We start from the raw sequence: 16604 nt of genomic DNA, 5'->3' as shown, positions 1-16604 counted from the left end.
TGGAACAACTCAGGAGAGTCTGCGAGAGGGAAGGAGAGGAAGGACGGGTCAAAAGCTCGACGGCATTCGCGTCGCGTCGAGGTTCGGAAATAAAGCGTCCTTGGCGAGAAAGCTAGGGAACAGCGCTCGTGAAAGTCTTCCCTCGCCAGATATCTAGCTAAGGGGGCGACTTCTGAGCGTGCGCACCCTCGAACTCATACTGCAGATGACCCAGAGAGGAGGGAGGCTTCGTTTAGCAGCCGACTCGCTCGACGTCGTCGCCTCGGATCTTCGTTACCTTCTTCCCCTCGCTCCTCTGACTCCAAGCAGTTGCGAGCTCAGCCGTCTGCGGGCTAGCAATTTGAGGAGAAGTGCTCGATATGCACCAGGGAAAATGCAAACTCGCGCCGAGGCGAGTTGGACGACGAAGGCCAACGACGCGTCGCGTCTTTTGATCTTTCCTCCAAACGTCCAGCTGCACAGCGATCCTCTTTCCCAAAGCTAGACGTGGAACTAAGCTCAAAACATCTTATCCCTCATCAGAATGCTATCGAAACGACAGAGAGAAAGTGGCCACTCCAGCCCAGTTTGTTGTCCTTTGTTTTTCAACATCGGTTCACTTCATCCTCCTTCACCGTTTTCCCCTCCTTCGTCTCTATCAAGTTCTGAAGAGGGGGAAGGGATGTAGAAGATGCACGGAACGGCGCTCTGAAGGAACACCGCAGGAAAATGGGGGGAGGGGGGGGGGGGAAAGAGAAAGTCAAGGCGAGACGCGGCGTGAGTTTGTTTGAGTTTCCGAGACTCCCTCCTTCTCTCGCGCTTCACTCTACACTCTCAGTCCAAGAAACCTCATTGATGAGAAAGGATCAGAATAGTACGAACGAAACGAAGGAGGAAAGAGAAGTAGTCAAAACGAAGCGAACGCGGCCCAACCTTAACGAAAAAAAAATCGAGGATCAAGATCGACTAAGCTAAAAGAAGAGAAAGAAAGGTTTTGTGCGAGAGAGAAGTGGTATAACCCTAGGAGAGGAGAAGAAAACTGAGTTGCTGAGCTCTAACGAACAAAAGAGAACGAACCGACGAAACGAGAAGAAACGGAAGCCTTTTTGATTGCGAGGGGAGGGGAGGAGGGAGGGTGCATGCAGGGCGGATATAAGAAGAAAAGCAATTGGAGAAGGTAGACTAGGTGATGAGAGAGAGAGGGGGGTACAATAGGTAGACTAGATGGGGTAGGATGCGAGGGGAGGGAGGGGAGAGATAAAACGCGTCGAGCAAGGCACCGTTTCGACGGGCTACCACCCGAGCTTCTAAAAGAAAACGAACACGACCGAGGGGACGAAATGGAAGAAAAGCAAGAGAGGGGAGGAGGTCTTCTCTTTACTTCTCGGTAACGATGGCGGATCCGTTCTTTCCCTCTCGGATGACCTTGGATCCCTTTCCTCCTCGCTTCTCCTTCGCAGCGGCGGTGGCCTTGTAGGTGGCTCGGTAGAATCTGTTTCACGAAACCAAAGCGAAGAGACGTCAGTTCTTTTGTTCTCGACATGACGAGGGGAAGCGAAGGCAGGAAGGAGAAAGACGAACCCGATGAAGAGGAAGAGGTACGACGAGATCAGAGCGCATCCGAACAGAGCAGCTCCCTCCGATCCAGCGCAATCTCCGATGTTGGGAAGTCGTCCAGCTCCGTAGGCGTGAACGAAGTGTCCGTAACCTGGAAAAAGGACGAAAGCCAGAAGCAGAAAGGTCAGCTCTCGACCGTTCTTGTTCGAACGAGAAGCCACCACCCTTTCCTCCTCCTCTCTCTCTCTCCTCTTTCACTTCTCCCAAGCTCGAGCTCGTCTCTTCCCACCCCAAGAACCACCACCTCCTCCTCGATCAACCTCCTCTTCTCTTCTCTTCTCTTCTCTTCCCGCACCTCCTCAAGAACCTCCTCGTAGCCTCTCTCGAGTCTCGACTCTTCCATCTCCTCGTCACGAACTCCTCGTTTCCCACCCCCGAACCCACCCAGCACCTCGAAACTCTCTCGCTCTCTTCCTTCCCGTGTTCCCAACCCCGGAGACCAACGCCAACCCGTCGTCTCTCTCGAACCCGCTCTTCTACGCGTTCCTCTTCCTCCAACCGCTCTTTTCAACCCAACCCCAGACCTCCGAGCAGTGTGCCTCGCCTTGCGTTCGTCTCCTCCCGCGTCGCATGCTACATCTACTCTAGAGCGGGACAGAGGGTGGGAGGGTGGGAAGGTGAACGCGAAGGAGTGTTTCGAGGACGCAGATAGCAGGGGTAAGGGTCGAGAAGGGAGAGGAAGCGGGATTGGTTCGTAGGAGGGTGCGTGAGAGGGAGAGGAGACGGAGACACAGAGTGGCAAGGGATGGGATAGGAGGAGGAGGAGAGACGAGGGAGATGGGTTGGCAGAGGAGAGAGGGAAACGAGAGGAGTTGCGTGGGAGAGAAAGGGAGAGGAGAGGAGAGGAGCCAGGAGGGAGGGAGTAGGGAGCGAGAAAGAAAGAGAGAGAGAGACAGAGAGGTGAAGGAAGAAGGAGGTGGAGAGGTGGTGTTTGGGTGGTGGGGAGACGAAAGCACGAGAGAGGGAGAAAGAAAGAGAAGAGAAGAGAGAGAGAGAAAGAAAGAGGGTGGCTGACGGTAAGAGACGAGGGACCCGCTTGCGATGTAGATGATGAAGATGTCGATGATGAACTGAGTGATCTGCATGGTGGTGAGGTACTTCTTCCACTGCGTCACGCGTAGAAAACAACACGAAGGACGAGGTCAGCGACGCGTCGAGCTCGGAGGGAGGGGAAGGGAGAGAGAGAAGCTGAGGACGAACCCAGAGCTTCTTTCCTCCGGCGGTGGCGAAGTAGTAGTAGTCTGTTGCGAGAAACGAAGATCAGCAAAGAGCTCGTATGTAGGAGGCAGTAGGACGTACACATGATGACGTGAACGAGGAGGTTGATGGTGATAACGACCCATTGCTGATTGGAACCAAGGAAGACGAGGGTCAGCTTTCGAGCTCAGTTCTCAAGCTCTCATCGAAGCGAGACAGATAGACGTACGACAGAGGTAGTTCCCTGGAGCTGAGTGAAGCACAAGACGGCGGTAGCCGAGTGGTGGAACACGTGAAGGAAAGCTGAAACAGGGTAGGAAACATGAAAAGGAGGTCGCGAGGAGGAAGTCAGCTTCGACCCTCTTGGAACGAGCAAACGAGAGGAGCTACTCACCGAGGTTCTTCTTCTTCAAAACGAGGAAGACGGTGTCGAGGAGCTCGTAGTACTTGATGTAGTAGTTGATGATGTAGTAGAACTCGAGTTTCTGTGGGAAGGAGGGCGAGGGGATCAGCTCGAGAAGGAGCGAGAGTCGAAGGGGCAAAAGGTTGGGGAGGCGAGCGAAAGGGCACCTACCTCAGTGAAAGCGGCGGGGTTGCAGATAGCATACCAGAATCCGTGGTTGTAGACGATGGGAGCGCTGAGAGAGAAGAGTAGATTGGAGTGAGCTCAGAAGGATGTGAGAGAAAGGGAAAGGAGAGAGCTCACATTTCCTGAACCATCAAGATGAGGAGGAGGGCTGAACCGGTCGAGAGGAAGAGGTTGTGGCACTGGAACAAGAACTGCAGCTTGAACGCAGGGAGCTTCCTGTAGAGAGTGGAAGAGAACGACAAGATGGAGTCAGAAAAACGAGCTCTTGGAAAGGAAAGGGAGGCGAGAGCAAACAAAGGTGCGCTGGCATGAGGGACGGAGGGAGGGCGAATCAACAGAGGACGAAAGACTCGTCCCTTCGTCGCTCCTCCTCGACTTCGTATAGAACTCCTTCTATCCATCTCAACAGCTCGACAGGGTAGATCGAGCTCCAAGGAAGCTCCCCGTCAAGTCGAACGAGCTCTGGAAGGAAACGAAGAGCTTCCTTCGTGCTCGAACAAACAGCCTCTCCCTCTCTCTCGTTGCCGGCGCGAGTGAAAAAACAGGGCTGATGGGATTGGGACGGCAAAGAGCCTCGACAAGAGAAAGTCTTTACTTACTTCATAAGTTCCCTACCCGAGAAGATGACCAAGAAGTAGGTGAACATGGCGATCCCAACCTCCTTCCAGGTACTCAGAGGAGTAACGCCAGACTCGAACGAGAACAAGTACGAAGGGAGAGCGAGCTCCTTTGGGATCACGGAAGCGAGCGTGTCGTAGAGGGAGAAGGACGACATGGCGAGAGGAGGAGAGGAGGAGGAGGTTGAACGAGTGACGAGGGTGGTAGAAGGAGAAGGAGAAGGAGAAGAGAAAAGGGAAGGAGGAGGGAAGAGAAGGGAGAGGAGGGAGGGAAGGAAGACGTTGGGAGGAGAACGAGTCGATTTGATCTTTCAACTCTTTCAAGAGGCGTCACCTCCTTTTCTCTGGAAAAACAACAGTCGGATGGAAACAACGCAAAGTTTTTTCGACCTCAGCGCATACCTCAGCGTCCCCTCTCTGATACTAGACAAAATTTCTGCTCGCAAAGACAGAACTTCGCCTTCGAAAACGAGCTTTTTCTCCTTGGGTCAAACAACCACGCGCGTGTCTCTCCTCTCGCTCGTTCGCCTTTTTTTTCCTTCCCTTCTCTCCGGACCGAAACCTACCCACATGTATCGGACAGCAACAGCCTGGTCCGCCAAGGAGCACGAGGCTCGACCTTTTCGGTCAACAGGCTCAGGACTGCTGAGGAGGGAAGCAAAAACACCGGGCGGAAAACCCAAGAGTCGATAGCCGACACTTGGAGGGAAGGCCAGGCTTTGAGAGAGAGAAGCTGAAAAAATTCAGAAGGGAGCCCGCCTGCAACGAGCTGCAACGTGGCCGTTCATCCCTCTCCGTAAGTTGTTGCAGAGCTCTCGAAAAACGACGCGCAAAAAACAAGAAAAGGCAGTTTGACGCGACGCGTCGTTTTCTCTCAACCTTCTTTCCCTCTCTCTCTCTCCACACCCTCCCTCCCCTCCCTCGTTTCGTTTCGTCGACAAACGAAGATAAGATAGACGCCCCCTTTCTTTTTTTTTCTCCTTCCAATTCTATTCTACTCTACTCAACCCTCCCCTTCTTCCCGCTCTTCCCACTCTCCTCCTCTTCCAGGGACCTCTTCCCGTTCACCTGTTTCTCCTCAGCGTCCGAGCGACTGCTCAACGAAACACCAGCCGAACGAGAACGCGAACGAAGGAACGAACGAACGAACGAAGAAGAAAGAAGGGGAAGTCAGTCAGTCACGGAATCTCTCTCTCGGCCTCTCTCTCGACGCGTCTCGGAAAAGGAGGAAGAAAAGGAGGGAAAAGAGGTTGTGTGATTTGCATCGAGAGTAAAAAAGTCTAGGTGTTTTTTTTTGTTTAGTCTAAGGTGGGGAGGTTGCATCTAGATAATCTAAGGGGGAGCCGTCTAGGGGATTGTAGTGGGTAGGGGAGGGAGGAAGGGAGGGGTGGAGCGATTCCGAAAGGACGAGAGAGAGAGGAAAAGGAAGAAGGGGTGGATTTACTTTTGGTGAGCGAAGTATTCGAGCTGATGGGAACGAACGCGTGGGAGAGAGGAGACGGGACGGGTCAGTTTTTCATCTTCGTTTGTGTGAGTGAGGGTGGGGAAACGAGAGCGAACGCAAACGCACCTTCTTGTTAGGGTTGATGGTGTCCTTGTTGGTCTCGGGGTCCCAGTTGGCAGGGCAGACCTCTCCGTTCTCCTCGTAGAACTGGAAGGCCTTGACGAGTCGGAGGGTCTCCTCGACGGATCGTCCGACGGGGAGGTCGTTGATGGTGATCCTGTAGGAAAGAAAGGGAGGAGGGAAGAGAGAGGGTGAGCTTCGAGACTTCGACGGTCGTCTCTCCTCCTTCGACGGTTCAACCAACTTTGGAAGCGGGGGACTCACTGCCTCAGGGTTCCGGTAGGGTCGATGAGGAAGAGTCCTACAAAGTCGCAGCGAACGAACGAAAAGATCAGCTTACAGCTCGACTTGAAAGGCGAAGGAAGGGAAGAGTCGAGCTCACCTCGAAGGGCGATTCCATCCTCCTCAAGCAAGACTCCGTAATCCCTCGAGACCTTGTGGGCCTTGTCGGTGAGGAGGGAGAGCTTGAGATCAGGTCCGAGTCCACCCTCCTTTCGGGGAAGGTTGGCCCAGGCCAAGTGGGAGCTTGATTCGACGAGAAGAAGGAGGAGGGGACAGAGAGAGAGAGATCATCAGTCATCCGCGGTTTTGGAGTAGTCATTCTTGAGAGATACGCACAACTCAGAGTCGGTAGAAACACCAAGAACGGCAGTGTTGAGCTCGGCGAACTGGGGGAGAGCGGCGTTGAAGGCGAGGATCCTGATGAGAAGGAAAGGGAAGGACACGTCAGTGAGCTCGCTCGAAGAGAGGGAAGGAAGGAGATCGAGCTCACTCGGTGGGGCAGACGAAGCTGTAGAGAGTGCGAGAGGAGTATGGTTCAGCGACGAGCGAGGTTGGGACCGAAAAGAGAAGAAGGAATCCTCACGTGAAGTCCTGGGAGAAGGTGGAAGGAAGGGAGGAGGGAGGAGGGAGGAGGGAGGAAGGTCAGATTCGATTCGTTCGTTCGTTGCTCCTGTTCAAAAGACGAGCAAAGACTAGAAACTCACCATAGGGTAGAAGAAGAGAACGAGCCTGTGATCCCCAAAAACCACATTGCAAAAGTGTCAGAAAACAGCTCAAAGCAAGGACTGCTCCCTCCATCGAAAAGTGGGCTGATGGAACTCACCACTTTCCCAAGTAATCAGAAAGCTTGACGTCCTGGAACTCTCCCTCGGTGACGGCGACGCCCTCGAAGTTGGGAGCGGGCTTTTGGATGAAGGCTTTGGACATAGTCTAGAACGAAACGAAAGAAGGAAGGGAAGGAAGGGTGGGTGAGATTGAGCTGTCCGGGATCATCGGATCCTGTTCGTCCCCCTCCTCTTTGCCTTCCAGGGAAGGTGAAAGAGCGAGCGAAGAGGTGGATGGGTTGGGGGAGAGAGGCGGGTGAGGACTCACGATGGAAGTAGTGGAAAAGAAGGAAAGAAAAGAGGGGAAGGAAGGGTTGGGAAGGAAGGAAGGTGGTGGGTGGAGGGAAAGAAGGAAGGGAACGAGCCGCGAGGTTCAACTGGATTTTGAGAGAGCGAGCTCGGCTTTCTTTTTTTTCTGGCTCGGCCGATTTTTGGGGGATCTCCTGCTATCACGGACGAACTGGCTTCTGAGAAGGCGATTGGAGGAAATGTAGGGTTGAAAGCGATGGGAGAGGGGTTTTTGGAAAACGTGGAAGGGAGGAGGTCGGGAGAGAAGAGAAAAGGAGGAAGAGCAGAAGAAGAAGGACAACGAGACCGAGACGCGGTAGACTGCTAGAAGTTCGAGAAGATCTGGAACGCTGCTGCTAAGTGGTACCTTGTTGGTAGAGGGCCACATCTTCTTTTTGTGTCGCAGCTTGCAATTTTCCGAAGAAGAAGAACGGAAGAACGAAGTTGCGAAGGAAAAACGAGACGCGTCGCTGAATCGACGAAATCGTTCCTCTCGCTCCTCAAGATGCACAAGAAAGAACAAACATATCTAACCCCAATTAAACTAAACCCCCTCTCACCCTTATACATCCACCTCCAATCCAATCCAAACCACCCAACCTCCTCCGCTCTAAAGCTCATCCCTCGCCACCCTCCTCCCAACGACCGCGTCTCGTCCCTCCTGAACCTTCTCTCGTTTCTCTTGAGCCTTGTTGAAGAAGCTATCCGAACAGGAGACCAACCCCAACCGAATCAGCTCTCCGATCTTCGTAGCGTTGCGGGAAACGAACGACGAGAGCTCGAACGAAAGGAACGAAAGAGAGAGAGAGAGAGAGAGAGAGAGAGAGAGAGAAAGGACGAGCTCACCCAAGTCTCGGCGTCGGCTCCTCCTCTTCCTCCTCGACAGTACTCGTAGGCATCTTCAAATGCCTCGGACTAGGTCTCATGATCGGATCCCACGTGTGAGTCGGTTGGGGTTTCCTTCGACGGATGATGGAGAGGAGGGAAGGGTGCAAGCTGTTGTTCGAATCCAAAACGACGCGTCGGTCAGCTCTCCCCTCTTCAGAAAGCTTGCCGAGAGAGACTCGACTCACACAATCCCCTCTTCAGGACAATTACTTTTCCTCCCCTCGCTTCCCTTCAGACTCTCCAAACTCCTAGGTCCAAACTCCGGCGTCCACCTGTCTGATCCAGCAAGAAGTTCAATCGGCCAGGAGATCGTGCTGAGCGAGTTGCCTTCGATGCAGAGGAGGAGAGGGTGGTAGGAAGTGGCTTTGTGGAGGGTTTGGGTGAGTTCGAGGAGGGAGTAGGTGATGTCTTCTGAGGGGATCATCTGAGCGACGAAGAAGGGGAGAGAACGGTGAGTTTTGGAGAGGGAGGGGAGGTGGGAGGAGGATGGAGAGAGAGAGAGAGACGAACATCCGCGTCCTCGAGAATTTTGGCTACGGGGAGGGCGGTGTGGATTCGGTGGGCTAGTTGGAAGAAAGGGGCGACCTTCGATAGTGGGGAGGAGGAGGAGGAGGAGGAGGGGAAGGGGTCAGCCTCAGGGAAGAAACAACAAAGGGAGGGAGAGAAGGAACAAGGTCGAGCTCACCTCCATCCCTTTCGCTACGGTTCCTGAAGGATCGCACGAAGGATCCATCGTTGAGAGGCAGGTTCCAGAGACTGACCACTACAAGGACGCGTTCCAGAACCAACGGACCAACAACAACAACAACAACAAAGAAAACAAGAAGTGAGCTCCCTCGTTCAGCCCTCTGCTCACCTCCTTCCGTTCGAAGCTCACGAACAAACTCACCGCCCTCTCCCAAACCTCCTCCACCCCTTCCCCCGTAGATCTAACCATCCACTCCGCTTCACTCTCTTCCACTTCCCCTCTCGAGCTCGACCGTTCCACAGCAGACATGATCTTCTCCGAGGAAAACACCCTCTGGTCGGTCGAACACGACTTGAGTCGTTTACCGTCGTCGCATCTGTACCAAAACCAAACCAAAACCAAACCAAACCGAATCAGTTCTTCCGTTCCTTAACGAAAGTGAAAGGTTAGATACGAACGACTCGATTTCTAAGGCTTGGATGAGCCACGCTCCTGAGTCGGTGGATTCTGGATCCCAGGATTGAAGGAGGTTGAGGAAGGGAGGCGTGGAGCAGGAGGGGAAGGACGTTGAGCAGGAGGAGGTGAGAGCGGAGGGGGAGGGGGAGGCGGTGATGGTGAGGGGGAGAAGGAGGGGGAGGAAGAGGAGGGGGAGCATCGCTGGCTGGGTTTTGATGCGGGAAGGGAGATGGAAGTCGGAAGGGAGCAGAGTCTGGTGAGCTTGATTTCGAGATTCGGATGAGGAGCGAGCGAGAGTTTCGATTCAGAGACGAAAGGAGTAACAATCGTTTTCACTTTCTAAACATTTGGGAAAGGTAGACGGATGAGCAAGCCAAAATAAACAAGAGTATATATATATCTTGATCTGATCAAGCCCTCTTCAACCCGTTCCTCTCCACCTCCATCCAGCTCTCGCCCAACTCCTCCACCACCTTCGTCAGGATCTCCTCGACGCGAGAAACGGAAGGACCGGAGCCTTCGAGGTAGTATTTGATCTGGTAGGTGGCGAGAGAGGTGAAACGAAAAGAGAGGTGTGAGCGAGACGAGACGGCTCGGACAGAGGAGAGGGAAGAGGACGCACCTTCGGTTCCGTTCCACTCGTTCTTTGATTTCGATTCCAGCGTCCAGGCGAAAGAGATGAAAGGTCAGCTAATCTGTTCTTTCAGGCTCGGCCATCGTAAGTAAGTCCTGCGTTTTGACCAACTCTAAACAACGACGCGTCCTCCCCTTCCCTCTCCCCATCCCTTGAAACTCACCGAACAGTCAACACGACCCTCTCCCCTCCTTCCACCCCCGCAATCCACGTGATCATCTCCCCTCCACTGTTGGGCAGATCAGGCTCGTACGAAGGCGCGTTGGTCGAGTCGTATCCGAGCGTGAGATCTCGGACGGACGTGATGGGGAGGCCCCCGAGGGAGGTTGGGGGTTGGAAGGGACCGAGGTTTCGGGGGAGGGCGGATTGGGTCTGTGCGAAAAAGGAGGGGAGAAAGAGGGAGGGAGAGAGGGTTTAGCGAGGAGTTTGGGAGGAGAGGGCGAGAGAGACGAGAGAGACGGAGGGGAAGGAAAGAAACGTACCTCAACTACTGCGGCCTGAGAACGACTAACAACAACGGGAGTCCCATCTTGACCGAAAACGAGCGGATTGGGATCCACCGAGTGAGGCAGGGGAACGGAGGGAGTCTCGTCCTCGTCCGAGGAAGGGAACGCGTATCGAAGTCGCTGGAAGATCTTCTCGGTCGTGGAAGGGTCGTTGCAGATGAAGTAAGAGTTCCGGGTGATGAAGGTTCCGTATCTGTGCAAGCAAAAGAAAGAAGCAAGATGGGGGTGAGAAGAGGGAGAGGAGGAGAGAAAAAGAGACGGGGAGGAGCGACGGAAACGAACTTGGCGTAGAGTTCCTCCAGATGGGCTTTGAGGTTTGAGCCTCGAGAGTAGAGAGATGAGGCGAGTTCGGCGAAGCAGGCCTGCATGTCAAGTGAAAGGAGAAGAGGAGGAGCGGTCAGCAAGGGAGAGTAAGTCAAAGACGAGAAGGGAGGAAGACGAACAGCGGCTGAGACTCCGTCCTTGTCTCGGATCTTCTGGCTGAGCATGTACCCACTGAGACGAGACGAAGGGTGGAAGAGGATGATCAGGTTGCTGGTCGAGCGAGGCGAAGCGAAGAGAGATCAAGAGCTTACATGGCCTCCTCGTAACCAAAGGGGACCTCGAAGCCGGCGTTGGCGAGCTCTTCAGTTTTGTTTCCGATGTACTTGAAGCCTGAAAGGGATCGAGATTAGCGAGAAAAAATCAATAAGTTGAGGCTGAAGCTCGGACGAACCAGTAAGCGACTCGACGAACTTGAAACCTTCGGTTCGAGCCATCGATGCGATCATCTTGGACGAGACGGTGCTGCAGAGCCGAGGAAGACGACGAGTCAGTCTCGGAGAGAGGCAACGGAAGTAGATTGACTTCGTACCAACCTAGCTACTATCGCCAATCGATCTGTCGAGTCGAACGAAACGAGAAACAACGTCAGCTGGAGAATGAGAACACGAAAGGGACGAAGAAATGAACGAACCCATGGGTTTCCCTGACGCCTTGTATCCGTCGAGAACCCACGAGGCGAACAGAGATCCGATCTGATCTCCGGTGAAGACCGTCCAGCCGTCTCTGGAAAGTCAAACGAAGGAGGGAAAAAAGGTCAGCGAACGCGTCGACGGAACGAAGAAGACGAGACGAACCCGTTCCTCTCAGCAGCTGTGAACCTATCAGCATCTGGATCGTTGGCGAGAACTACTTGAGCTCCAATCGAAGTGGCATGCTTCATGGCGAGATCCTGGTGGATGAAAGAGCACGAGGTTCAGCGATAGAGAGAGAGAGCGGAGAGAACAAGGATTGTGAAGGACGTACGAGAGCTCCTGGAGAACGAGAGAAAGAGAGAAAGAGAGAGAGAAAGAGTCAGAGTCGAATGTAAACATGCGGATGAGTCTAAAGCAGAGGGACGCACCCTTCTCCTCAGGATTGGGGAACGGAACCGTCGGAAACTCTGGATCAGGATCCATCTGCTCCTCGCAGAGACCAGGCGCAGGGAAATCGAAGGCCTTGAAAGCTCGGAGGAAGAAGGGAGTTCCAACGCCGTGAAGAGCAGTGTGGACGAAGGTGATGGGTGACGAAGGGTTGGTGGTTCTGGCGGAAGGGAGGGACGCAGTCAGCGACGCGACGAGGAAGGAAAAGCGTTCGATCAAGATGAACGAGGACCTACCTAGTCCTCGAGAGAGAATTGATGTGCTCAAAGTAGGCATCCTTCATCTTTTCCGTCTTATCCTCACAGAGAGGGTGAGCTCGAACGGAGGACGTGTCCCAGGAGATGAAGGGTTTGAGGTTCGCGAGGATCGAAGCGGCGATGCCGGTGTCGTGAGGAGAGATGATTTGGATGGCGTTGGACCAGTAGACCTTGTATCCGTTGTCGTTCTGAGCGTAGAGGAGGGAAAGAAAGCGAGTCAGCGGCGAGGAAACGAAGACGCGAAAGGGAGCTGGAGTTGGTCGGACGATGGCTCGACTCCACTTCTCTTCCGACGTACCTTAGGGTTGTGGGAAGCCGTGATCATGACTCCTACAGCAGCTCCGAGAGTCTTGACTCCGAACGGAACCAAAGGGGTGTGAACGAGACCTTCGTACAAGACGACCTTCATTCCCTTCTCGAGAAAAACTGCAGCTGTGAGCTCAGCCCATCTTCGAGAGTTGTGTCGATGATCGTGACCGACGACGAGGCCTTTCTGCTTGGCTTCGGGGTTCGTTGCGAGGACGTAGGCTGCGAGACCCTGGGTGCGAGGAAGGAGAGGGGAGAGAGGAGTGTGAGCTCGGCCGGGCTGAATCCAGAAGAGCGAAGACGACGACGAGGAGAGCAAGAGCGACGAACTTGAGAAGCTTGAATGACAGTGAGCTGTAGAATCAAAGCGATAAAGAAGATCAGCTCCAGTCCTTCGAGCAAGAAGGGAGGAAGAGGAAGGAAAGCTCACGTCGTTCATCGAGTTGAATCCAGCTTGCATTCTCGCTCGAAGACCTGGAAGAACGCCAAACAAGATCAGACTTGTTCTCTTAGACGGAATTAGGTGAAGAACTACTCACCTGCTGTTCCAAATTCGATTCTACTGCCGAGCCTCTTTGTGAGCTCGTTCCAATCCTGAGCATCTCGAAGCTCAACAATCTCCTTCCTCGTCGATTCGTTCTGTTCAGAAGCGTCAGAAGAATGAGCTTGCCAGAGACACCGAGAGATGCAGAAGGGAGATCGACCTCACCTGATCGTACTCGAGCCATTCGTCCAGTGCTTCTTGTAGAGAGGGAGGGATGGGAGACATGGGGAGGGGAGGGAAGGGAGGGTGTCGTCGTTGCGAGCTTCCTCGATTCGAGAGGATCATCCTCTCTTTCGCCCTAACCATCACAAGCTCAGTAGATAGTTCTTCTCTAGGACATCACCTCTCGCAATCTCATTGCTACCTGTCCACCATCTAGCACGAGTCGCAAGTATCTTTCTTTGCCTCGTACTCTAGGGATGGAATGGACGAGCTCATCTCTAAGTTCTCCCTCCCTCCCTCCTCCTCCAGTCAGCAGTCCTTCCCAAGGCCTTCCTCCACACCTTCAGCACAACTCGCCGTCCACAATGACGGCCGTACGTGTCCCTTATGGATCCCTCGAGTTTTTGTCTGAAAAGATCCGCTCTGACGCTCGCTTCCTCCCCTCACAGTCGAGTCTCTCTCAACCTCCTCGCCGGCGACGAGTCCTGCCTTGGGATGTACTGCTCCTCGTCTTCCAAGAGTCGGACCCTTCGACCCTCGCCTCTCTCGGAAGCGTTTCGCTAGACTTTCTCGTCGCTACGTCTCCTCATCTTCACGGATCGGTCGAAATCAGCACGGTTGAGGCGTTGGAGAAGCTGTTCTGCGAGAGGAAGCAGCCGACGGTGAGCTCGTCTTTCTTGCCTCCTCCTCCTTCCTTTCTCTCTCATTCTCTCTCCCTCTCTTTCGCAAACCGAACTGAAACTCTAAAAATTCTCACACGCCTGCTTCTTGTCTATCTCAGACCTCACCTCCATCCCGAATCAACCCCTACAGTACCTCTCCCTTTCTCAAACCCGCTTCCTCTCCCTCGACTTCACGTCGCTTCACTGGAACGTCCCTACACCCCATCTCTCCTTCTCTCGACTCGCCTCAGATCCCCTCTCAATTCAACGACTACATATATCTTCTGCATACTCCCACAACCACTTCTCCTCTATCTTGAGCCCGATCCTTCCTCATCTCAACCCAGTCCGCGTTCGATACAACTTCCCCGACCGACCTCGCACCGAGAGCGTCTGGTTTCCTTCTGTCAGCAGGGATCTGGAGGAATGGAGCCGAATTGAACTGATCGAGTTCAGAGGAGGAATCCTGCTGGGGCGCAGACTCGGACCGTGGGCGTTCGCCCGTCTTCCTCCTCCGACCCTCAATCGACGTCGAATCCTTCGCTTTCACGTCCCATCTCTTCTGGAGAGGACAGACCAGGGACCGGAGGCTTTCGTCCAGAGGTTCGAGGAAAGATCGGTTTTCCACCTGAACGAGATGCAGGAGGGATCCGTCGTTCTTCTCGTCAACTTTGAGGAGCAGAAGAGAGCAGTAGAGAGAGGGATCCAGGCTTTGGAGGTTGAGAGGCGGAAATCGCTTTTTGTTGTGGAGGTAGAGCCTTGAGGTGAGCTCAGATCGTTTCTGACCTCTGCGAGTTCATCGGGAAGAATCTGACTCTGCTACTTTTTCTTTGGTCCAGCTGGACGCGTCTCCCTCCTCTGCCCACCGTCTTCCCTCTCCCTCTTCTCCCTCTCATCACCTCATCTTTCATCACCACCTCCTCTGAATCAGTAACATATCATCTTCCCCATCCTCTACACCAAGCCAACTCCCTCCTCTATCTCTCCCCGATGAACGAACTCCTTTCGGAATCGTTCGTCGCTCTTCGTTCAACGCGTCGTCGGAACCACGACACTACTAGTTCTGAGCTGCACCCATATCCCTTTTGACTCTCTTCGACCGTATGAGTGAGTCGTCCGTCGCTCCAAATCCCGCCGTCGACGAGCAGAAGCCTCAACTGGGGCTGACTTCGACGCGTCTTCCTTTTTCCTTCAACCTATCAGAGATCAGACCCCGAGCTGAACTCCAAGCCATTTTTCCCTCTCAAACCCACTCGAGTTGCTCTACTCCTCACCTTTCGTCGAGTCGCAGACCTTTTGTCTTCGTTGGAGGGAGTCGGAGGCAAAGAAGAGACAATGAGCTGGTTGGAAGTCGGTCGAGGAGGAGGAAGGAGAAGTGCGCTTTCTACTTGATCCATGCTTTCCCCCTTCTTCGATCTTATCTCTGCGCCCCTTTCCGAGGTTCGAGATCTGTCTCTCGCGGCTGTTTTTACTTCAAGGAGGGGAGTCACCAAGGAAACAGAAACTGGACGCGGCCGACGAGGACTTCGCTTCCTCGCTGTTTCGGTTCCAACTCAATTGACCTCACATCTCCTTCCTTCCTTTCCATCCACCCATACCCCGTTCTTCTTCTCTTCTCTTTCCGAGAGGGAGATTTCAAGTACTAGACGCCGATGAACTCATCCATGTCGCCCGACCAGATGCTGGCCTTCTTGTAAGCTTCCCTTATCGAGGAGAGGAGGAAGGGACCGAAACGGACGCAACGAGCTGACCTTCTTCTCCTTCTCTTTCTTTCTTTCGCAGAGCTCAACAGAACAACCAGAACTCATCCAACCCTTACCAGCAACAACAATCCTACTCCAACAACAACAACCAATCTCATACTTCTCCTCTTCCTCCTTCGTTGTCTTCGTTCCCTCCTCGTACGGGATCCGCCCAAGGATCCTACCCTTACTCCTCCTCCTCCTCGACCAACCCATCCAACCCCATGTCGGATCAGGAAGCTTTCCTCGCCCAGTTTACCTCGCAGGGAGCAGGTCAGCAGCAGCAGCAACAGCAGCAGAGGCCTTCGTCGGGACATGGAATGGGAGGAGGAGGAGGAGGCGGTCAGTTTGGAGGAGCCGTTGGAAGCGACATCATGAAACAGGTGAGCAGATTTTCAAGCTTGATCGGGTACGGAGAAGACCGCATACATACTGATTTCCGATCTCCCTTCATCTTGAACCCAGATGGAAGCCATGCAGCAACTTCGAGCTCGTCAAACGTCCGGCGGTGTTTCCTCCTCCTCCCCTTACCCTTCTTCTTCCAACCAATTCCAACAACAACAATCTCAGAATGCCATGTCTCCATCCACCATCTCAGCAGGGTCTCCAGCAACTCTTCTCGGAGGAGGATCAGCAGCATCAGGACTTCCCTCCAACTTCAACGCCAGCACGCCTCAGCAGCAGCAAGCTCAACTCCTCGTCTTGCAGCAGCAGTACAAGCTTCGAGAGCAGCAGCAAAAGCAGAGAGCGAGTTCCATCAGCAGCGGATACGGAGGAGGTCAGATGGGGAGCATCGCAGAGGGTGTAGCAGGCGGATCGCAATCGACAGCAGGAGGAGAAGGAGCTCAACCTGGATCTCCTTCCCTTCCTCAAGGAGCCGCTCCTTTTTCTTCGACCAACCCTCCCACTCGACCTGCCTCCTCCCTCTCTCAGCACCAGTACTCGGCTCCAACGTCTTCTAGCCAACCTTCACCAGCTCCCTCCAACTCCAACTCCTCAGCTCAACCTCAACCCTCAAACTCGAACAACGGGCCCTCCTCCTCGTCCAACCCTTCGAGCTCGACCAACGGAGGAGGAGCTCAACAACCAGGGAAGCAGTCTCAGGTCGTCGGATTCTTGAAGGCTATTGCTGGAGCAGCAGCTCAGAAGGGAACAGCTCTACCGAAGTGGTTCGTGGAGGGAGAAGGGATCGAAGGAGGGAGGGTCGGAACGCTGGGTTTGGGAGCTGGAGTCGCGCCGGATGGAGGAGGAGGAGGACAGAGGATTGAAGCGTTCTTGCTCTGGCAGACGGTTCAGAATGCTGGTGGACTTCAAGCTGTGAGTTTTGTGGTCTTCGACGAGGTGGGGAGGGGACGTACTCGTCCTTTGAGCGAGCTCGGAGCTGACCTTCGACCTCACG

The 16604-nt window shown here is 54.0% G+C and overlaps 5 protein-coding genes across 5 annotated transcripts; 1 reads left to right on the top strand and 4 right to left on the bottom strand.

Moving 5' to 3' along the window:
* Nucleotides 1-1155: 1155 nt before the first annotated feature.
* On the bottom strand, nucleotides 1156-4456 carry BDY24DRAFT_63966 (elongation of very long chain fatty acids protein). The gene is made up of 10 exons (XM_076645034.1): nucleotides 3982-4456; nucleotides 3500-3598; nucleotides 3368-3431; nucleotides 3188-3278; nucleotides 3023-3096; nucleotides 2896-2941; nucleotides 2797-2837; nucleotides 2633-2702; nucleotides 1561-1687; nucleotides 1156-1471 (listed from the first exon to the last, which is right to left on the bottom strand). Exons 1-10 carry the CDS (start codon nucleotides 4155-4157, stop codon nucleotides 1357-1359), a joined length of 903 nt encoding a protein of 300 aa, XP_076496450.1. The 5' UTR covers nucleotides 4158-4456; the 3' UTR covers nucleotides 1156-1356.
* Nucleotides 4457-5439: 983 nt separating this feature from the next.
* BDY24DRAFT_415334 (peroxiredoxin) lies at nucleotides 5440-6772 on the bottom strand (the record flags this gene model as incomplete). The annotated part of the gene is made up of 9 exons (XM_076643435.1): nucleotides 5440-5466; nucleotides 5570-5720; nucleotides 5828-5864; nucleotides 5946-6088; nucleotides 6182-6262; nucleotides 6336-6353; nucleotides 6429-6436; nucleotides 6550-6574; nucleotides 6669-6772. 9 exons carry the CDS (start codon nucleotides 6770-6772, stop codon nucleotides 5440-5442), a joined length of 594 nt encoding a protein of 197 aa, XP_076496449.1.
* Nucleotides 6773-7468: 696 nt separating this feature from the next.
* On the bottom strand, nucleotides 7469-9267 carry BDY24DRAFT_389540 (ribonuclease T2-like protein). Its single transcript, XM_076640550.1, has 7 exons — nucleotides 8992-9267; nucleotides 8735-8909; nucleotides 8531-8608; nucleotides 8356-8430; nucleotides 8031-8269; nucleotides 7804-7953; nucleotides 7469-7658 (listed from the first exon to the last, which is right to left on the bottom strand). Exons 1-7 carry the CDS (start codon nucleotides 9186-9188, stop codon nucleotides 7568-7570), a joined length of 1005 nt encoding a protein of 334 aa, XP_076496448.1. The 5' UTR covers nucleotides 9189-9267; the 3' UTR covers nucleotides 7469-7567.
* Nucleotides 9268-9335: 68 nt separating this feature from the next.
* On the bottom strand, nucleotides 9336-12929 carry PRM15 (phosphoribomutase PRM15). Its single transcript, XM_076640549.1, has 19 exons — nucleotides 12805-12929; nucleotides 12635-12734; nucleotides 12526-12569; nucleotides 12426-12449; nucleotides 12088-12327; nucleotides 11769-11977; nucleotides 11514-11692; nucleotides 11417-11424; nucleotides 11248-11342; nucleotides 11085-11176; nucleotides 10987-11008; nucleotides 10845-10915; nucleotides 10705-10783; nucleotides 10573-10624; nucleotides 10412-10491; nucleotides 10106-10322; nucleotides 9787-9995; nucleotides 9612-9633; nucleotides 9336-9525 (listed from the first exon to the last, which is right to left on the bottom strand). The coding sequence occupies exons 1-19, from the start codon at nucleotides 12922-12924 to the stop codon at nucleotides 9400-9402; spliced, it is 1989 nt and encodes a 662-aa protein (XP_076496447.1). The 5' UTR covers nucleotides 12925-12929; the 3' UTR covers nucleotides 9336-9399.
* Nucleotides 12930-12946: 17 nt separating this feature from the next.
* BDY24DRAFT_441530 (uncharacterized protein) lies at nucleotides 12947-14175 on the top strand. Its single transcript, XM_076644623.1, has 3 exons — nucleotides 12947-13175; nucleotides 13251-13463; nucleotides 13583-14175. Exons 1-3 carry the CDS (start codon nucleotides 13059-13061, stop codon nucleotides 13781-13783), a joined length of 531 nt encoding a protein of 176 aa, XP_076496446.1. The 5' UTR covers nucleotides 12947-13058; the 3' UTR covers nucleotides 13784-14175.
* The last annotated feature ends 2429 nt before the right edge of the window (nucleotides 14176-16604 follow it).

Source organism: Mrakia frigida (assembly GCF_051309035.1).
Source record: "Mrakia frigida strain ATCC 22029 unplaced genomic scaffold BDY24scaffold_16, whole genome shotgun sequence".
Classification (NCBI taxonomy): domain Eukaryota; kingdom Fungi; phylum Basidiomycota; class Tremellomycetes; order Cystofilobasidiales; family Mrakiaceae; genus Mrakia; species Mrakia frigida.
This window is presented reverse-complemented; position numbering and strand designations above follow the sequence as displayed.